Raw genomic sequence first — 19764 nt, 5'->3', positions numbered from 1 at the left:
AGTTTTTCTTTTTTTTCCTCACCTCCTAGAATAATATTTGTTTCTTTTTCATCATCATAATCACAATTACTTTAATTCACAAGGACATATCTTGAAACAACTATCTCCTTTTATCTGGTACCCATCAGAAAGTATTTACTAAATGCTTTTGGGGGCATATTACTCCATTAGGTTAATGGAAAAAATAATGAAGAATAAAAAACAATCCTATTTTCTCCTTCAGTTCAGTTCAGTTCAGTCACTCAGTCGTGTCTGACTCTTTGCAACCCCATGAATTGCAGCATGCCAGGCCTCCCTGTCCATCACCAACTCCCGGAGTTCACTCAGACTCATGTCCATCGAGTCAGTGATGCCATCCAGCCATCTCATCCTCTGTCGTCCCCTTCTCCTCCTGCCCCCAATCCCTCCCAGCATCAGAGTCTTTTCCAATGAGTCAACTCTTCGCATGAGGTGGCCAAAGTACTGGAGTTTCAGCTTTAGCATCATTCCTTCCAAAGAAATCCCAGGGCTGATCTCCTTCAGAATGGACTGGTTGGATCTCCTTGCAGTCCAAGGGACTCTCAAGAGTCTTCTCCAATACCACAGTTCAAAAGCATCAATGCTTCGGTGCTCAGCCTTCTTCACAGTCCAACTCTCACATCCATACATGACCACTGGAAAAACCGTAGCCTTGACTAGATGGACCTTTGTTGGCAAAGTAATGTCTCTGCTTTTGAATAGACTCTCTAGGTTGGTCATAACTTTTCTTCCAAGGAGTAAGCGTCTTTTAATTTCATGGCTGCAGTCACCATCTGCAGTGATTTTGGAGCCCAGAAAAAATAAAGTCTGACACTGTTTCCACTGCTTCCCCATCTATTTCCCATGAAGTGATGGGACCAGATGCCATGATTTTCGTTTTCTGAATGTTGAGTTTTAAGCCAACTTTTCACTCTCCTCTTTCACCTTCATCAAGAGGCTTTTTAGTTCCTCTTCACTTTCTGCTATAAGGGTGGTGTCATCTGCATATCTGAGGTTATTGATATTTCTCCCAGCAATCTTGATTCCAGCTTGTGCTTCTTCCAGCCCAGCATTTTCTCCTTACTATGGCCTAAAGTTTTAAAGACTAAAATAGAAATGTTAATTCATAAAAATAATTTTGGAGGTTCTTACATGAGATGAGCTCACAAGATCTGATATACTTGATATACTTGTTTCCTGTGATATTGAAGAAAAGTTTTTATACCATTTTAGTTTTTATTTAAATTTTATAAGATTTTATAAAGGTGGAACTCCAGGGTCTTTATGGAATTTTATTAAAAAAATATTTTCTCCAGCTCTTCTTCTGAAGTCTGTCATAAAAAGTCTTTGAACTCCTGAGCTTGTTTCTCTGTATATGCATTCATACTGTAAGATACATTTTCTTTGACTCCCCCAAATATCTACATATTAGATTTAATTTCTAAAGATCAAATTTGTCATTGTAACTCGTGACCATACAGAAGCACAGTAGAGATTTTAGCCTCTCAGTTTTGATATTCCTGTGATCTTTGTCTCTAGGTCAGTGTAAATTCCTGCCAAGATATCCTTTTGCTAAGCCTAAAATTCAGAGTGATCAGTCTGAGTTTGCTGTTGGCAAAACTTGGGAATATGAGTGCCTTCCTGGGTATTTCAAGAAGTCATTCTTTGTCACCTGCCTAAAGACCTCCCAGTGGTCAAATGCTCAGCAATTCTGTAAACGTGAGTAATCTGTAATAGAAGAATCTTTGAGTCTGTAGCATGTCTCTGTGGGCTAACCTGTAATTTTCAAGATAAAAGATAAGAAGATTAGTCAGTAATCTCAAATGAATGAGTTCCTAGGTTCTCCATGGTTTCTTTTACTCCTAAGGGTATTAGATATTGGGTATTGGAGTTAAATCATCACAGCTGGCCAACTCTGTTTATCCTATAATTTCCACGACTTTGTTCTATGGTCTCTGTACTGTGTTATAGTGATCTTAAAAGTTATATATATCTTAATATATATATATAACTTTAAGTATATATATCTTAATATATATATATGTACTAACATATATATATATATATTAAAGTGAAATTGCTCAGTCGTGTCCAACTCTTTGCAACCCCATGGACTGTAGCCTACCAGTCTCCCCAGTCTATGGAATTTTCCAGGCAAGAATGCTGGAGTGGGTTGCCATTTCCTTCTCCAGGGGATCTTCCTGACCCAGGAATCAAACCCGGGTTTCCCTCATTGCGGGCAGATGCTTTACCGTCTGAGCCAACTAGTATAAACTAATTCTAATATTAGTTTCACCTCAATCTTACCCAATTCAATTCAAGAAATATATTTGAATAATCACTAGGTATAAAGCATTAAGCTGGATGGTGGGGTTGGGGAGAGATATATAAATTAATCTGCTAGTCTCTGAGGAACTCCTATACTATTTGTAGAGACTGGCTTTTAAACAAACACTGTGCTATGGTATAATTTTTTAATCTATAAAGATAAAATTATATGACATCACAGAGAATAAATAATAAGTGCTATCTAGGAGAACAGGGACATCTGGGCATTACAGACAGAAAAAAACAGCATATGTCAACATATAAAGATATGGAAGAACATGATGTCTTTGAAAAATACAAAATAGAAAAAAAAATTGTGGTTGGAACACAAGGTTCATGGTGAGAAATAGTAAATGATGAGGACTGGAACTTAACTGTGGTGGGCCATACATTTTTTTCCAATGAACATTGGTAAGTGATTGTAATTTTTTGAATGTGGGGAGTGGCATGACTGCATTTGTGATTCTAAATGATAATGTGTGCAGTGGCATAAAACATGTACTGGACCAGTGGCAACCAGCATTAGAAAGGTAAATTTTATTACTTAGTGATTTAATGAGAGATTTTAGTAGTAGCAAAATAATTGGTTTGGAGAGAGATTTCTGGAATCTAGTCATGAAAACTTGATGATCAATTGAATTAAGGACAGGTGGTAAATAATGAGCTACAGAAAGGAAATGATAATTTTTTTTTTTTTAAGCCACAAGACTTGCTAGATGTTGCCATCAACTGACAGAGTATAAAAGGGAGAAGGAGAGACTATAAATTACAGTACCTGGTGACTCAGAGGGTAAAGCATCTGCCTGCAATGCAGGAGACCTGGTTCATCCCCAGGAGAAGGAAATGGCAACCCACTCCAGTACTCTTGGCTGGAAAATCCCATGGACAGAGAAGCCTGGTAGACTACAGTCCATGGGATCGCAAAGAGTCGGGACTCTGATGCTGGGAGGGATTGGGGGCAGGAGGAGATGGGGACGACAGAGGATGAGATGGCTGGATGGCATCACTGACTAGATGGACATGAGTTTGAGTGAACTCTGAGAGTTGGTGATGGACAGGGAGGCCTGGCATGCTGCAATTCATGGGGTCGCAAATAATCGGACATGACTGAGCAACTGAACTGAACTGAGAGACTATAAATTATGGTTGACCACAAATAATATTTTCATAAATGCTTAGAAATATAGACTACAGGTTTTAAACAAATAGTGTTATGGAGTTGAAAGATAAAAGTTTTCTAAATGTCCAAAAGTTCTTTGCATAAGCATGGGTAGGCTACTCAGCAAGTCCAGTCATATTGGAATTTAATAAAAGCAGAAAAAAATCCCTAAAATCCCAATCCCGATTTTTTTTTTTTTTTCTGTCTTGTTCTCCCTTGTAGGTAAATCATGTACGGTTCCTAGAGAACTCCTCCATGGCTCTGTCCACACACCTCAGGGTATCATGTTTGGGGCAACAATTACATTTTCTTGTGACAAAGGGTGAGTTGGCAGGAGACATCTCCAGAGTATGTGGATATTAGAACAGTAGTTTCAATGGAAATCATCTGTCTTCCAAAAAAAAGATATGAGTAATTGCCGCCCACCCTTAAAAATGGATAAATAAAAAGAGAATCACCTCTCTGATATGTTCCAGGGAGAACTGTTAAGGATGACCCACTAGAGTGGATCCCTAGAAGAGAAAAATTTTGCGCTACTGCTCTTCCAATTTTAAATCTTCAGTGTTCGTGACCAGGAGGTCAAATTTCATTTGTCTTTAGGTTGTTGAATCTTATGTATGTGTCCATAATCTTTCACCATTACTTTCACCATGATATTCTATTCTTTGCCATTCTTTCAGTGGAAAAAGTTCTAAGCTTTTCTAAAATGTCCAGCTGGGAGATGATCACTCATCTCTTTATCTTTAGATATCGACTCATTGGTGACACATCTGCTACATGTCTTATCTCAGACAATACAGTAACCTGGGATAAGGACCTACCCCTTTGTGAATGTGAGTAGAATTTTTGTTCTCGTCCCCCTCTAGAGGGAAAGTGGACATCTACATATCAAAATAAGTATCCAGGAAGGTTGCACTTGTTCTGAGCAGATCTGAACACAAATCTGTGATTTATTTTCTTCCATGCCCCTGATCCCACTACCCTTTCTTTTGCTTACCATACCTTGATGGTAAGTTAGTTCACAATGAATAACTGCTCAAGTCTAAAATATGCCACAAGACTCCATTCTGCCAGCTTAAATCCAAGCAGAATGTATGGCACTCTAAGTACCTTTTGTAAGAGTTTATCTGTACTCTGGGTGTGAGGACTGGTGACTAAGTCATATTTAGGGGGTTTTATTAGGCCAGTTCCATGTATCTTCCTACCTTGATACTTTCCATTTAGAACCATCTTTGAGATGAGCTTACAGAATTTCAGCAATATGGGTTAATTGTAGGTGAAGTGGAAGTTTGGTTTGCAAGAATTAAGACAAAATTCCCAGAAGATATAACATTTATTTTTAAATTTCTTTCCTTTTTATTTTAACTGGAGGCAAATTACTTTACAATATTGTGGTGGTTTTTGCCATACATTGACATGAATCAGCCATGGGTGTACATGTGTTCCCCATCCTGAACCCCCATCCCACTCCCTCCCCATCCCATCCCTCAGGGTCATCCCAGTGCACCAGCCCTCTCTCATGCATTGAACCTGGACTGGCAATCTGTTTCACATATGATAATATACATGTTTCAATGCTATTCTCTCAGATCATCCTACCCTCGCCTTCTCCCACAGATTCCAAAAGACTGTTCTATACATCTGTGTCTCTTTTTCTGTCTCGCATATAGGGTCATCGTTACCATCTTTCTAAATTCCATATATATGCATTAGTATACTGTATTGGTGTTTTTCTTTCTGGCTTACTTCACTCTGTATAATAGGCTCCAGTTTCATCCACCTCATTAGAACTGATTCAAATGTATTCTTTTTAATGGCTGAGTAATACTCCATTGTGTATATGTACCACTGCTTTCTTATCCATTCATCTGCTGATGGACATCTAGGTTGCTTCCATGTCCTGCCTATTATAAACAGTGCTGCGATGAACATTGGGGTACATGTGTCTCTTTCAATTCTGGTTTCCTCAGTGTGTATGCCCAGCAGTGGGATTGCTGGGTCATATAGCAGTTCTATTTCCAGTTTTTTAAGGAATCTCCACACTGTTCTCCATAGTGGCTGTACTAGTTTGCATTCCCACCAACAGTATAAGAGGGTTCCCTTTTCTCCACACCCTCTCCAGCATTTATTGTTTGTAGACTGTTTGAAAGCAGCCATTCTGACCGGTGTGAAATGGTACGTCATTGTGGTTTTGATTTGCATTTCTCTGATAATGAGTGATGTTGAGGATCTTTTCATGTGTTTGTTACAGAAGATATAACATTTAAATACCTTCTCTCTTTTCCTATCTACCACACCGCCAAAGCTATTCCTTGTGAGCCACCCCCAGCCATCTCTAATGGAGACTTTCAGAGCAGCAATAGAGACTACTTTTACTATGGAACGGTGGTTACTTATCAGTGCCATGTTGGACAGAATGGGAAAAAGCTGTTTGACCTCTTGGGTGAGAAGTCAATATATTGCACCAGCAAAGACAATCAAGTTGGCATCTGGAACAGCCCTCCCCCTCAGTGTATTCCTGTAGTCAAATGCCCAATTCCAGAAGTTGAAAATGGAGCTATGGAATCTGGATTTAGGCGTTCATTTTCTTTAAATGATTCTGTGATGTTTAAGTGTAAGCCTGGCTTTACCATGAAAGGCAGCAACACAGTATGGTGCCAACCAAACAGCAAATGGAATCCTCCACTGCCAAAGTGCTTCAAGGGTGAGTTGGGCTGCAATTTTGGGGATCTAGAAATAAAATGAGATTTTGGGAGAGATAGATGTAGGATACCTACGAGAAGAGGATGATAAAGACAGTGTATGTTGTTGGATATCCTGGTTAAAGAATTTAAAAGTAGCTAGGCAAAGATTCATAAATTTTCTAAAATATATTTATTATAATACCACATACATACAGGTATACAAAAGCTTTTCTACTATGCTTGATAAAGGCTTGAGAAAGAACAGCAGCAATAACAACAAAAAAGAGACGGAGAAATTGGAAAACATAAACTAAGTGAAATGGGAGCACTGAATATGAAATAGAAAAAGTGCAACAAACTAGATAAGAGATCATCATATAGTCCAGTTGCTTTTAAACATATCTGCTCATTAGAAACACACCTGGAGCTCTGGAGAGAAAAGTAGCAATACCTGGACATTTTTATTTATCAAAAATAATCCAAAATAATTCTGCTATGTATCTGGATTTTAAAAAGTAAATTCAAGTTTTTATATTAAATAGTAGTCTTAGTGATATAGAATTCTGTTATTTTCTGTTGACCAATCATGATACAGTGGTATTAAGTGAATAATAGTTGCATAATCACAATAGTAAAAGATGTTTATCAGTTTTCACAATCAATAGATAGACACAAACGAAAAGATAATTATAATTTTATAATGGAAACATGATTAACCTAACAATATAAAATAATTACATATGATTTGGGGGGTTAAATAGGGTGATGTGTTAAGTGGGAAAAAAATTTAAAAGTAAACTTTGAAAGTAGTATATAAATGTTGAAGAGATGAGAAATTTACTATATTCTGGGACAGAGCTAGATATACATTAATTTAGGGGAAATCAGAAGACACACACACACACACACAAAAAGCAGATAGTACCAGAGCCAATGATCAAAGATTTTTATATGATTAAAATTGTATGTAGTTAGATTTTGTTTAAATGAGGATAAAATTAACTCTTAATCCCATTAGCCAGGCCAGTGGGGAAAATTGACCGATCAGAATTTGATTCAAATTACTATAGGCTTTATACATTCTTCTATTGAAAAATGTAGCCTTTATGGAATAAGGTTAGAATTAAGATTGAGTCACTTCCCCCATTTCCCCTCTTTCTCCTACTTTTATTGAGAAATGCCCAACTTACTAAAAATCTGGCACCATTAGGAGCTCCTTCCCCAAGACTTAGACACTTCATCAGTGGTGTGGGGACCAGGAAGAAAGGGGATATTTCGGTGGATTAAAAAAAAAAAAGAAAAGGCATTATAATAGTTTGGTTCCCTTGGCTACAGTATTAGTGAGAGGATATCCATTTAAATAAAACAGGAAAATGATGAGGAGGGGTCATAGTTCCTGGTATAGATGAAGATACAGAGGCGATAGATGCAAAGTTCATCATGTCTAAAATATGTAACATATAGTAGCCCCACTCTGTCTCACCCAAAAGAGTGTTTGCCTTACACTTAGGAGGGCTGACATGACCACCTTCATCCAACTCCTGCCAACCCTAAATTGGCTTAGGTTGTAGAGAAGAAAGTTCTTATTTTAGAAATAACAGGCCTCCGGTCCTGTTCTCTTCTCAGGGTGTCTACCACCTCCACATACCCACCATGGTAATTATAACCAACTGGATGAGGAATTCTTTGCAGTTGGACAGGAAGTGTCCTACAGCTGTGAGCCTGGCTACACTCTCATTGGAACTAACCCTATACAATGTACATCCTTGGGAACTTGGAGCCATCTAGCACCCAAATGTGAAGGTGCATAAAGGTCTATTTCATCTCAAGGAAACTCAGTTGTTTCCTGACTCCTCATGTGCCAGCCTTGTTTCTTTTTTCCTAGTGAAATCATGTGATGACATTCCAAACCAACTTCTCAATGGTCGTGTGGTAGCTCCTCCTAATCTCCAGCTTGGGGCAGAGGTTTCATTTGTTTGTGATAAAGGGTGAGTGCAAAGTGATCCATAGCTAGTCATTGCAAAGTGTGATCTTTAAAGACAGTTACATTTCTTTGCCTCTGATTTTCTGTCTCCTTTTCTTTACCTTTTATGATTAAGAATTCTGTTATTAAAAGAATCCCATTTATTTTCTCCAAATGTGTTCATGGTCAGCCAAAGTTGGGAATTGTCCTCTCATCTTTTGCAAAAGCAATGATTAGGCTCAGAAGTTAAGGTTTCTTTTATGGAGACTGAATGGATGTTGAGGGTTCAGTAAGAGGGGCTCTTTGAAGTAAGCTTAGGAAACAAAGTCTTTGATGTTTTCTTCACTAGGAACTAAGGTTGTTTCCTTCTCATGGTCAAGAAAATCTTAACATTTGGATGCTGAAGATTAAAGCAAGAACTCAAGGAAAGAACAGACCATCAGGACTATTTGCTCTGTGTTTTTAGCTGGTCTGAAGTCTTCATATAACTTAGCTAATTCGCAATCTTGGACTTTTTCCTTAGGGAAAATTCTTATGAAAATAGACCCCATTAATCCCACACTCTTGAAAGAAGTGCTTAGTTTCCATGTAACGGAGAACTGGTTTGTTCTGGTGATAATTTGCTGCCCCTTATTGTTTAAGGTACCGGTTAAATGGCCAGTCTTCTAGTCAGTGTGTCTCAGAAGGAATGAGAGTTTTCTGGAGTAATAAATTTCCTGTCTGTGAACGTGAGTAGAAAGCAAAAATAATCAAGTATGGATTGTGCCTCTTGATTTTTGGTGTGTTCTCATGCATTTATCAATTATAAAATCTATCAACATGTATGCTTTGAACATATACATGCCACTCTTCTGTATGTTTTAGAATGCAGGCCAAAACTAACTTTATTCAATTGACTACAAATGGTGTTGAGTATTCTATGTGTATAAGGATAAAGGCTCTCAAAAGTTACTCCAGATGAAAATGAATAGCACTGATGCACTGACATGGTTATGCCACTTCCTCATCTGATGAGCAAATCTTGGAGCTAAATGGAAATCATCCAGAAGTTTCAGAGGTTGGCAGTTTTTTCTTTATTCTGAGACTCACTCAGGAAAAGTGTACATATACTAACACAGCTATAAACAATTAATATTCTTCATGCCCATTAGGACAAGTAAATAAAAGATATTATTTGAAACCATTTCCTGTGGCTTCTTCAAAGGAGACAAGCATTAAAAGAAGACAATTGACTTGCAGTGAGGACGCAGTATCTTTTGTAACAGGACAGAATGTGGTCTCTATACTTAATAGCCCCAGTTGTGCTTGAAATAGGTGTTGCATAATTAGCATGTTCCAGGTATTGTACTTGTCATTTTCAGCTACTTTCTTACTAGATTAGGAAACTGAGGCTTAAAGAGGGTGAGACTTGCCTAAGGTCACGCAGCTATTGAATGACTTTGGGGATTTGAAACCAGGCCTATTGAGCCCAAATTGTACACATGTAATTAGTATGTCATTAACATTATTTTCATGTACTATTTACCTTTTGTTTCATTATTAAAGTTGATTAGACACAGAACTATTCAATAAATTCTGTTTCATTGTTATTGTTTGGTCCTAATTGCTTTTTTTGCTGAAGATCAAGAAAAAGGTAAGAATTTAGCAGCATAGGGACAGCTCTTACTGAGCTGTCAGAGTGAGTATGAATAAGAAAGAAATTATACAAATTTCTAAGCTATTTCTGAAACAGTGACATGACCTATATTTGGATCTTTTATCTAAATTTGAATCTTATTTTCATGATCATTGTGACCACATATTTTCTTTCCTACTTTGCAGGGATTTTTTGTGACCCCCCTCCTTCTATCAAAAATGGACGCAGTAGTTATTATTCTGGTCCTGTAGCGCTTAATTCTGTGGTGACCTATACATGTCAGAGTGCCTTCCGCCTCATTGGAGAAAGACGTCTTTTTTGTATAAGTAAAGACAATGTGAATGGAATCTGGGATAAAGCTCCTCCTATCTGTGAATATTATGATAGAAATTCTGTTTGCTCTGAACCCATAGTACCAGGGGGATATCGAAGTAAAACATCTAGACCACCATTCAGACACGGTGATGCTGTGACATTTTCCTGTAATGCCAATTTCACCATGAAAGGAAACAAAACCGTTTGGTGCCAAGCGAATAGAAGGTGGGGTCCGACACCATTACCAACCTGTGAGAGTGGTGAGTAGAATGAAAATAAAACTGAACCAGGAGCTTGGTCCCTTCCATTTCTGTGCAGGTTAAGTTTGGGATCATTCTGAAGGAAGAACAGTGTGAATGTGTAAATGTTAAGGGTGGAGGGAGGAAGCAAGGGAAAGGGTGAAAATGACAGTTTCCTATTTTTTTTTCCTTAGTTGTAGAAGGATATAAATGTTCATTCATCAATAGAGCAAATAATTTTAAAATATAATGGGAAAATCTAACTGAACACACCTAATATTTGAATGGAATATCTCACAATGATAGAGGCCAGAGTTAGTCTGGACTGTGGAAAGTAGATAGTTTAAACTGTCTATCTAGGGTATTGTCAAATGAAAAGAAATGTGGGCTCCTAAAGCAAAAACACACCAAATGGATTTAAAATTTATCTATAAGAGCTGTTAATGTAGTACGGCAGAAATGATTTGCCATTCCCTTTGACCTCTATAAATACTTTCTGAGTGATCCACACTATATTCCAAACTCATGTCCTAAGCCATAACATCTCAAATCAAGTTACTTTGAAAATGGACATGAGTTTGAGCAAACTCCAGGAGATAGTGAAGGACAGGGAAGTCTGGTATGCTGCAGTCCATTGGGTTGCAAAGAGTTGGACATGACTTAGCGACTGAACAACAACTTTGAGAATAGGAACTACTGTAAGTTCCTTTTCTTTGTATTTTGTTTGACTTACGTTGCTTGAACTCTAAATCTGAATTTCAGTTATGTAATTATGGGATCTGGCAATATTTGTCAAAAATTGTACTATCAAAATAATCAAAATATGATTCTATCTATAAAATCTTGGAGGCATTCTGAAGATAGTCACAAATGAGGTGACCATGGAAAACAATTGTGTGTGTATTTGATAGTCACTCAATCATGTCTGGCTCTTTGAGACCCAAAGATTGGAGTCTGCCAAGCTCTTTTGTCCATGGAATTCTCCAGGTGAGAATACTAGAATGAGTTGCCATTCCCTTCTCCATGCGATATTCCTGACCTAGGGATGGAACCCAAGTCTCCTGCATTGCAGGCAGATTCTTTACCATCTGAGCCATCAGGGAAGCCTGAAAAACAATTAAGTCTTTATAAAGACTTAAATAGGCCTCTATGTATTGACATGGAAAGATATAGATTATTAAACAAATAAAGCAAGGCATTGAACAATATGTATTGAGCATCACACACAGGAAAAATGTGTGTATATATATCACATATGGGATAAAAGCAAACTATATTACTGATATCTGGCAGGATAATCTTATAAATAACAGCATGCTACTTTTGGAGCATAGAATAGGCTTAAGGGTAGAATGAGAGTATGAGTGAAAAATGGACTTTATTTTTTGGTAATTGAAGGTTTTCACATGGCAAATATAATTCATAAAGTATAACTAAAAGATAATGTACTATTTGTAGTATAAAATGGATATAATTAAACCACACCTGTTTAATCTTTAAAAGACTGAGTTGAATATTAATAATGACTGTTTGCCATAGATCATGTATCATTTAATTGGATGTATATACTAAATCAAAATATAGACTGTGAAGGAACTGTTATCTGATGACCTTTTTCCTAATGTGTGTGTAAAGATATGCCCCTGGAGTGTCCTTCACTTCCCACAATTGCCAATGGGCATCACACAGGGGAGAGTGTTGACTCCTTTGCTCCAGGATTGACTGTGACCTACAGTTGTGAACCTGGTTATTTACTTCTTGGAGAAAACACCATTCACTGTTTGTCTTCGGGAGACTGGAGTGCTGTTGCTCCCACATGTAAAGGTACTCTAAATTGACAATCATCTGTGTTAAGAATTTGGGCTATTATGTTACTTGCCATATTTTGCTTATCTTTGGCTTGCTTTCTTAGAGGCACAGTGTGAACCTCCACGACCATTTCTCAATGGGCAGATAAAGAGGCCCACTAGTTTTGGGGTTGGTGCAACTGTGAACTTTTCCTGTAATGAAGGGTGAGTGTCCAGAGGCCCAATGCGGTTTCATTCATTTGACTTATGTGTGCATGGTGTGAACTGTGAAACTATGAGGGTCGATAGACAACTTGAGGTTGTGAGATAATGCTGATAAAAAGAAGTTAGTGCCTCCAAATTTAGTGAATTTATCTTGGATTTTTAATAGAGGCTTTCATTCTGCCTAATCATTCTGAATGACCTCCCTTTGTCTCCAGGTATCGGTTACAAGGACCACTTTCTAGTCAGTGTGTAATTTTTGGACAGCGTACTTTTTGGACCAGGATGCCAGCATGTGAAGGTAAGTTAGGCAACTGTAGTTTGTAACTTGCTCCTTGGCCAGAGGTTCAGCAAGACACTGCCTTCTCAGCTTAACTGAAAGTTTTGTGCCTAGTTGTTGCTACACAGGATCTTATAGAACAAAGATCTCCTCTAGAGATCTTTGTCTTTTCATACTGTTCACGGGGTTCTCAAGGTAGGAGTACTGAAGTAGTTTGCCATTTCCTTCTCCAGTGGATCACATTTTTTCAGAACTCTCCACCATAACTGTTCATCTTGGGTGGCCCTGCACAGCATGGCTCAAAGTTTCACTGACTTGCACAGGCTGTGAAGAGATCTTTAGATTTTAAGGGATATATTCTTCACTGAAGCATCCTTGTATTATCTCTTTATCCTTTGCTTACTCAGGTAAAATAGGGTTCCTGAGCATTTCTTTCTCTGAAAGCTATGTACAATTGCCATCCAGGCCATGCACATAATGGAGATTATATACTTGGTAAAAGAAATAAAAGGATCAGCAAAGTAGATACATTCAGGAACAAAATTTTAGATCATACTTTCTGAATTATTTTGCTATAGCTGCTTTGACAGATTCATCACAGATTCCAACACTATTGTCCCTGAACCCAGGATGTGAGAGTGGCATCTAGAAACACCGGAGACATTCTTTGTTGATAGTACAGCTGTAATCTTGTCAACTATCTCTCTAATTTTCTAGAAATTCTTTGCCCATCACCTCCTCCTATACTCAATGGAAGACGTACAGGCACCTCTTCAGTGATCTTTCGATATGGAAGCACAGTCAGTTACACCTGTGACCCGGGCCCAGAGAAAGGAGTGAACTTCATCCTCGTTGGGGAGAGAACTATCCGTTGTACCACCGATAGTCAGAAGACTGGGACCTGGAGCGGACCTGCCCCACGCTGTGAACTTTCTGTTTCTGAGGTTTTGTGTCCACCTCCTCAGATTCCAAGAGGCCAAATATCATCTGGGCAGAGAGATCAATATTCCTATAATGACACTGTGGTATTTGCTTGCATGTTTGGCTTTACCATGAAGGGTAGCAGGGCAGTCCGATGTAATGCCCAAGGCACATGGGAACCATCAGTACCAGTCTGTGAAAAGGGTGGGTATTCCAATGTTCAGAATAAATGCTACTGACTCCTTCTTTAGAAACATTAGAGAAGGTGTTATGGACTTCAGCAGGACCTTTTCCAGCTTCCAGTTCCCTCAGTTATACCAAGTATCAGTTTAGTTCAGTCACTCAGTCATTTCCGACTCTTTGTGACCCCCATGGACTGCATCACATCAGGCCTCCCTGTCCATCACCAACTCCCAGAGCTTGCTCAAACTCAGGTCCATCGAGTCAGTGATGACATCCATCCATCTCATCCTCTGTCATCCCCTTCTTCTGTCTTCAATCTTTCTCAGCATCAGGGTCTTTTCCAATGAGTTAGCTGTTCACATCAGGTGGCCACAGTATTGGAGCTTCAGCATCAGTCCTTCCAATGAACATTCAGGGCTGATTTCCTTTAGGATTGACTGGTTGGATTTCCTTGCAGTTCAATGGATTCTCAAAAATCTTCTCCAACACCACAGTGCAAAAGCATCAATTCTTTGGTGCTCAGCTTTATTTATGGTCTGACTCTCACATCCATATGTGACTACTGGAAAAACCATAGCTTTGACTATACAGACCTTTGTTGGCAAAGTAATGTCTCTGATTTTTAATATGCTGTCTAGGTAGGTCATAGGTTTTCTTTCAAGGAGCAAGTGTCTTTTAATTACATGGCTGCAGTCACCATCTGCAGCAATTTTGGAGTCCAAGAAAATAAAGTCTGCCACTGTTTCCATTGTTTCCCCATCCTTGGGTTGGGATCTTCCCACCTTGCAGGCAGATTCTTTACCATCTGAACCACCAGGGAAGCCCAAGAATACTGAAGTGGGTAGCCCATCCCTTCTCCAGGGAATCTTCCCAACCCAGAGATTGAACTGGGTTCTCCTGTATTGCAGGTGGATTCTTTACCAGCTGAGCTTTCAGGGAAGCCCACCCACATCAAATATAGTGAATATAAGTTATTTTCTTTCTTCATAAGCCTTTTAAAACACTACCATTCATTTTGTGGAAGTATCCTTGGAGGAAAAACATTAGGGATCACTAAATTGTCCCTTTCTTTAAAGTAAAAAAACAAACAAACAAAAAAAAACTGGAGAAAATGTTTGCTTGTTTTAACAGTGATTTCTTAAAAGAGACTTCAGCAAAATCCCACCCTATAGATAGATCAGAATCTCCCATTAGAAGCATACAAGAGGGTTCCTTAAAACAGGAAGAGACAGCAAATGAGTTGGAGCACTCAGTTGGAATGGAAAACAATCTACAGCAGTCTAAATGCAGGAAAAAAAAAAATAAAAGATAACCACTGACCTAAAATTACCCAAAACTGGGCTGCAAGATTACGGCTGTACTGTACAACTGCCACCAGAATGGCAGTGTAGCATTGGTATCAATATCTTTGGCTCAGTTTTTTCTGTTGTTTACATAAGAAAAATTATCTGCCTTTCTTTTAGATTGTCAAGCCCCTCCTAAAATCCTCAATGGGCAAAAGGAAGACAGACACAGGGTTCGCTTTGACCCTGGGACATCCATAAAATACAGCTGTGACCCTGGCTATGAGCTGGTGGGAGAAGAATCCATACGTTGTACCCCTGATGGAGTGTGGATGCCTACTGCTCCCACATGCAAAGGTGCCAGGCTCTGAATTTTGATTTTTTTTGTTTTTTGGTTTTGAAATGGCCTTCAGTTGATTTCTCATTCTCCTTTTTTTTTCTTAGTGGCAGAATGTGAACCTGTTGGAAAGCAAGTCTTTAAAAAACCCAAGAACCAATTTATTAGACCAGATGTTAACTCTTCTTGTGATGAAGGGTAAGTGAGGACTATCTCAGACTACAGTAGGTACACTGCAAGCCCTGTGTTAAGAGTTTATCTCAAAGACCTTCTTCATGGGTTTGTGGACATGCTGATCACTCTGTTTTTCCATTAATGCAAACTATGCTGTTCAGTGGATGGGTTGTGCTCCTGGTGGCTACATTTTTGTTCCTATAGTTGCCTGTCCTGAAAGTAATATGTGCTATTGAGCCAATAGCTTTTGCTTAGGCTAATGGTCCACAGATGACAAAATGTCATGACTCTTTGTCCCTAGGTACCGACTGGGTGAAAGTGTTTATCAGCAGTGTCAAGGCACAATTCCTTGGTTTATGGAAATTCGTCTTTGTAAAGGTGAGTAGAAAAATAACAGAGGCTCTAGAATAAAGTGAGATCAATGAATATGAATAACAGAGGATCTAGCTTCCTGTGGTGGCTCAGATGGTAAAACGTCTGTCTACAATGCAGGAGACCTGGGTTTGATCCCTGGGTCAGGAAGATCCCCTGGAGAAGGAAATGGCAATCCACTCCAGTACTATTGCCTGGAAAATCCCATGGACAGAGGAGCTTGGTAGGCTACAGTCTATGGGGTCGCAAAGAGTCGGACACGAATGAGCAACTTCACTTTCACTTTCACTTTAGCTTGCTGTGAGATTTCTGTTTTAGACATGTTATGGGATTACGAATATTAGATTCCATTCTTTTCTCTCTGTCAATAGTTATAGTTGCACAGTTTTGCTTTCTGTTGCCTCCTCTTTTACTCAAAGCATAGCAATCACTTAATGTGAACGCATTTAACTACTGATTCTCTTATGTGATTTGGGAGAATAAGAGTAATGAAGTCAGTAAGTATATGAACCATCATCCTTAAGTCTGGGTATACTAGCTTAGTGGTAAGAAAGAGGACTGAATGGGATCTGAACTCAGATTCTATTTCTACTTATTGACTTGGGGCAATTTATATAACTTCTCTGAACCCAAGCCTCTTATCTGTAATGTTGCCATAAGATTTCAGACCTCAAAGTTGTTATAATTAAATGCCACTATCCCTACATTAAGGATGAGAACATTGTTTATCAAAAAGTAGATGTTCAGTAAACAATAAAAATTCTTGGCTAACCTACCATACCATCACAACACAAAGATAAACCATCTCAAAAAACCTTAATTCTATTCTGCTGTGCTGTTTATTGACCTATTCATATCAGTTCAGTACTAAGTCATATCCGACTCTTTGCAACTCCATGGACTACAGCATGCCAAGCTGCCCTGTCCATCTCCAACTCCCGGAGCTTGCTCAAACACATGTCCATCACATAGGTGATGCCAACCAACCATCTCATCATCTGGTGTCCCCTTCTCCTCCTGACTTCAGTCCTTCCAGCATCAGGGTCTTTTCCAATGAGTCAGTTCTTTGCATCAGGTGCCCAAAGTATTGGAGTTTCAGCTTCAGAAGTCCTTCCAATGAATATTCAAGGCTGATTTCTTTTAGGATTGACTGATGTGATCTCCTTGCAGTCCAAAGGACTTGAAAGAGTCTTCTCCAACACCACAGTTCAAAAGCATCAATTCTTGGTTGCTCAGCTTTCTTTATGCTCCAACTCTCACATCCACACATGACTACTGGAAAAACTATAGCTTTGACTCTCTGTCTCTCTTTAGTCGCTCCGTCATGTCCGACTCTTGTGATCGCATGGACTGCAGCCTGCCAGGTTCCTTTGTCCATGGGATTCTCCAGGCAAGAATACTGGAGTGGGTTGCCATTTCATTCTCCAGGGTATCTTCCTGACCCAGGTATTGAACCCGGGTCTTCTGCATTGCAGACAGATTCTTTACCAACTGAGCTATAATGGAAGCCCTCATAGCCCTCTAGCTTTGACTTAAAAGGACCTTTTTTGGCAAAGTAATGGTTCTGCTTTTTAATATGCTGTCTAGGTTGGTCATACCTTTTCTTCCAAGGAACAAGCATATTTTAATTTCATGGCTGTTGTCACCATGTTGTCACTCAAAATCTTCAGTGATTTTGGAGCCCAAGAAAATAAAGTCTCTCACTGCATTGTTTCTCCATTTGTTTGCCATGAAGTGATGGGACCGGATGCCATGATTTTCGTTTTTTGAATGTTGAATGTTTAGTTTAAGTCTGAATTTTGCAATAAGGAGTTCATGATCTGAGCCACAGTCAGCTCCCAGTCATGTTTTTGCTGATTGTATAGAGCTTCTCCATCTTCTCCTGAAAAGAATATATTCAGTATGATTTTGGTATTAACCATGTGGTGATGTCCATGTATAGAGTCATCTCTTGTGTTGTTGGAAAAGGATATTTGCTATGACCAGTTCATTCTCTTGGCAAAACTCTGTTAGCCTTTGCCTTGCTTCATTTTGTACTCCAGGGCAAACTTGCCCGTTGTTCCAGGTATCTCTTGACTTCCTACTTTTGCATTCCAGTCCCCTGTGATGAAAAGAATATCTTTTTTGGGTGTTAGTTCTAGAGTGTCTTGTAGGTCATCCTAGAACCATTCAGCTTCAGCTTCTTCAGCATTAGTGGTTGGTGTACAGACTTGGATTACTGTGATATTGAATTGTTTGCCTTGGAAATGAACAGAGATCATTCTGTCATTTTTGAGATTGCATCCAAGTACTGCATTTCAGACTATTTTGTAGACTTTGAGGGCAACTCCATTTCTTCTAAGGGATTCTTGTCCACAGTAATAGATATATTGGTCATCTGAACTAAATTCTCCCATTCCAGTCCATTTTAGTTCACTGATTCCTAAATAGTTGATGTTCACTCTTGTCATCTCGTTTGACCATTTCCAATTTACCTTGATTTGTGGACCTAACATTCCAGGTTCCTATGCAATATTGTTCTTTACAGCATCAGACTTTACTTCATCATCAATCACATCCCCAGATGGGGATTGTTTTCACTTTGGCTCTGTCTCTTCATTCTTTCTGGAGTTATTTCTCCACTCTTCTCCAGTAGCATATTGTGCACCTACCAACTTGAGGAGGTCATCATTCAGTGTCATATCTTTTTGCCTTTTCATACAGTTCATGGGGTTCTCAAAGAAAGAATACTGAAGTGGTTTGCCATTTCCTTCTCAAGTGGACCACATTATGTCATAACTCGCCACCATGACCCATCTATCCTGGTGGCTCATAGTTTCATTGAGTTAGACAGGTTGTGGGCCCTGTGATCAGTTTGGTTAGTTTTCTGTGATTGTGATTTTCATTCTGTCTGCCTATTGACCTATTGGTTGTTATAAAAAGAATTCTTTTCTTAATAATTTGCTATCAGACTTTAGTCACAATATGATATTTATATATATCTTTTAACACATTGCAAAGATTTTTTCAATGAAATCTTTTAAATTGAATTTTACATACACGATGAGTTTTGACACAAAACATAATCATATCTCACCCATATTCTCTAGGAAACCTGATAAAAGATTTATAATCAGCTTCATTTCTTTTCTTTGGTGTTTATTACTGAAACAGAATTGTAGAGTAAGTTTTCCTCCCTCCAGATATCACCTGCCCACCACCTCCTGTTATCTACAATGGAGTACACACAGGCAGTTCTTCAGAAGATGTCCTGTATGGAACTACAGTCACTTACACATGTAACCCTGGGCCAGAGAGAGGAGTGAAGTACAACCTCATTGGGGAGAACACAATTCGTTGTATAAGCAATGATCAAGAGACAGGCATCTGGAGTGGCCCTGCTCCTCTCTGTAAACTCTCCCTCCCTGCTGTTCAATGCTCGCATGTCCATGTTGCAAATGGATACAAGATATCTGGAAAGGAAGCTCCATATTTCTACAATGACAGTGTGATATTCAAGTGTGATGATGGATTTATTTTGAAGGGCAGCAGTCAGGTTCGTTGCAAAGCCAATAACACCTGGGATCCTGAAATACCAGTTTGTGAAAAAGGTAAAAATCAAGTGGAGAAAAAATGGAGGTATTTATTTGTTTATTCTTGTTTGTTACTTCCCACCCAAAGCTAGAGTTGTGGGAAAAAGCAAAGGGGCATAGATTACCATCCCATTCTGTATTAAAACAGTCTATTCGTGTTGTATATGTTCTTTATCCAAATGCTCCCTTGGATATGGGATAAAGTCAAGGTAGATAATTCAGAGGATCTATTTTTAAGGTGGTAGTTTCCTTCAAAAGGGCAGAAAGCACTCAGTAATGAATAAGGGCTTGCTATTTTGCTTAAAAGTTTCA

General features: G+C 38.8%; 1 protein-coding gene across 5 annotated transcripts in view; it reads left to right on the top strand.

The window, feature by feature from the left end:
- Positions 1 to 19764, top strand: part of CR2 (complement C3d receptor 2) — a 47576-nt gene that overhangs the window by 10942 nt on the left and 16870 nt on the right. For 2 of the 5 annotated variants that reach the window (XM_006050014.4, XM_006050013.4), the window contains exons 2-17: positions 1537 to 1716; positions 3707 to 3806; positions 4232 to 4317; positions 5790 to 6188; positions 7795 to 7971; positions 8054 to 8156; positions 8774 to 8859; positions 9953 to 10342; positions 11957 to 12145; positions 12234 to 12333; positions 12549 to 12631; positions 13328 to 13735; positions 15178 to 15354; positions 15442 to 15532; positions 15810 to 15886; positions 19063 to 19470. In XM_006050014.4, coding sequence (XP_006050076.3) covers positions 1537 to 1716; positions 3707 to 3806; positions 4232 to 4317; positions 5790 to 6188; positions 7795 to 7971; positions 8054 to 8156; positions 8774 to 8859; positions 9953 to 10342; positions 11957 to 12145; positions 12234 to 12333; positions 12549 to 12631; positions 13328 to 13735; positions 15178 to 15354; positions 15442 to 15532; positions 15810 to 15886; positions 19063 to 19470 — 3054 coding nt within the window. Of the gene's footprint in view, positions 1 to 1536; positions 1717 to 3706; positions 3807 to 4231; positions 4318 to 5789; positions 6189 to 7794; positions 7972 to 8053; positions 8157 to 8773; positions 8860 to 9952; positions 10343 to 11956; positions 12146 to 12233; positions 12334 to 12548; positions 12632 to 13327; positions 13736 to 15177; positions 15355 to 15441; positions 15533 to 15809; positions 15887 to 19062; positions 19471 to 19764 lie in introns of those variants that run through there. The other 3 variants (XM_006050015.4, XM_025286129.3, XM_025286130.3) reach the window with 3 other exon arrangements.

Source organism: Bubalus bubalis, chromosome 5, assembly GCF_019923935.1.
Source record: "Bubalus bubalis isolate 160015118507 breed Murrah chromosome 5, NDDB_SH_1, whole genome shotgun sequence".
Lineage (NCBI taxonomy): Eukaryota > Metazoa > Chordata > Mammalia > Artiodactyla > Bovidae > Bubalus > Bubalus bubalis.
The sequence above is the reverse complement of the archived record's forward strand: the minus strand, read 5'-3'. Positions and strand labels throughout refer to the sequence as shown.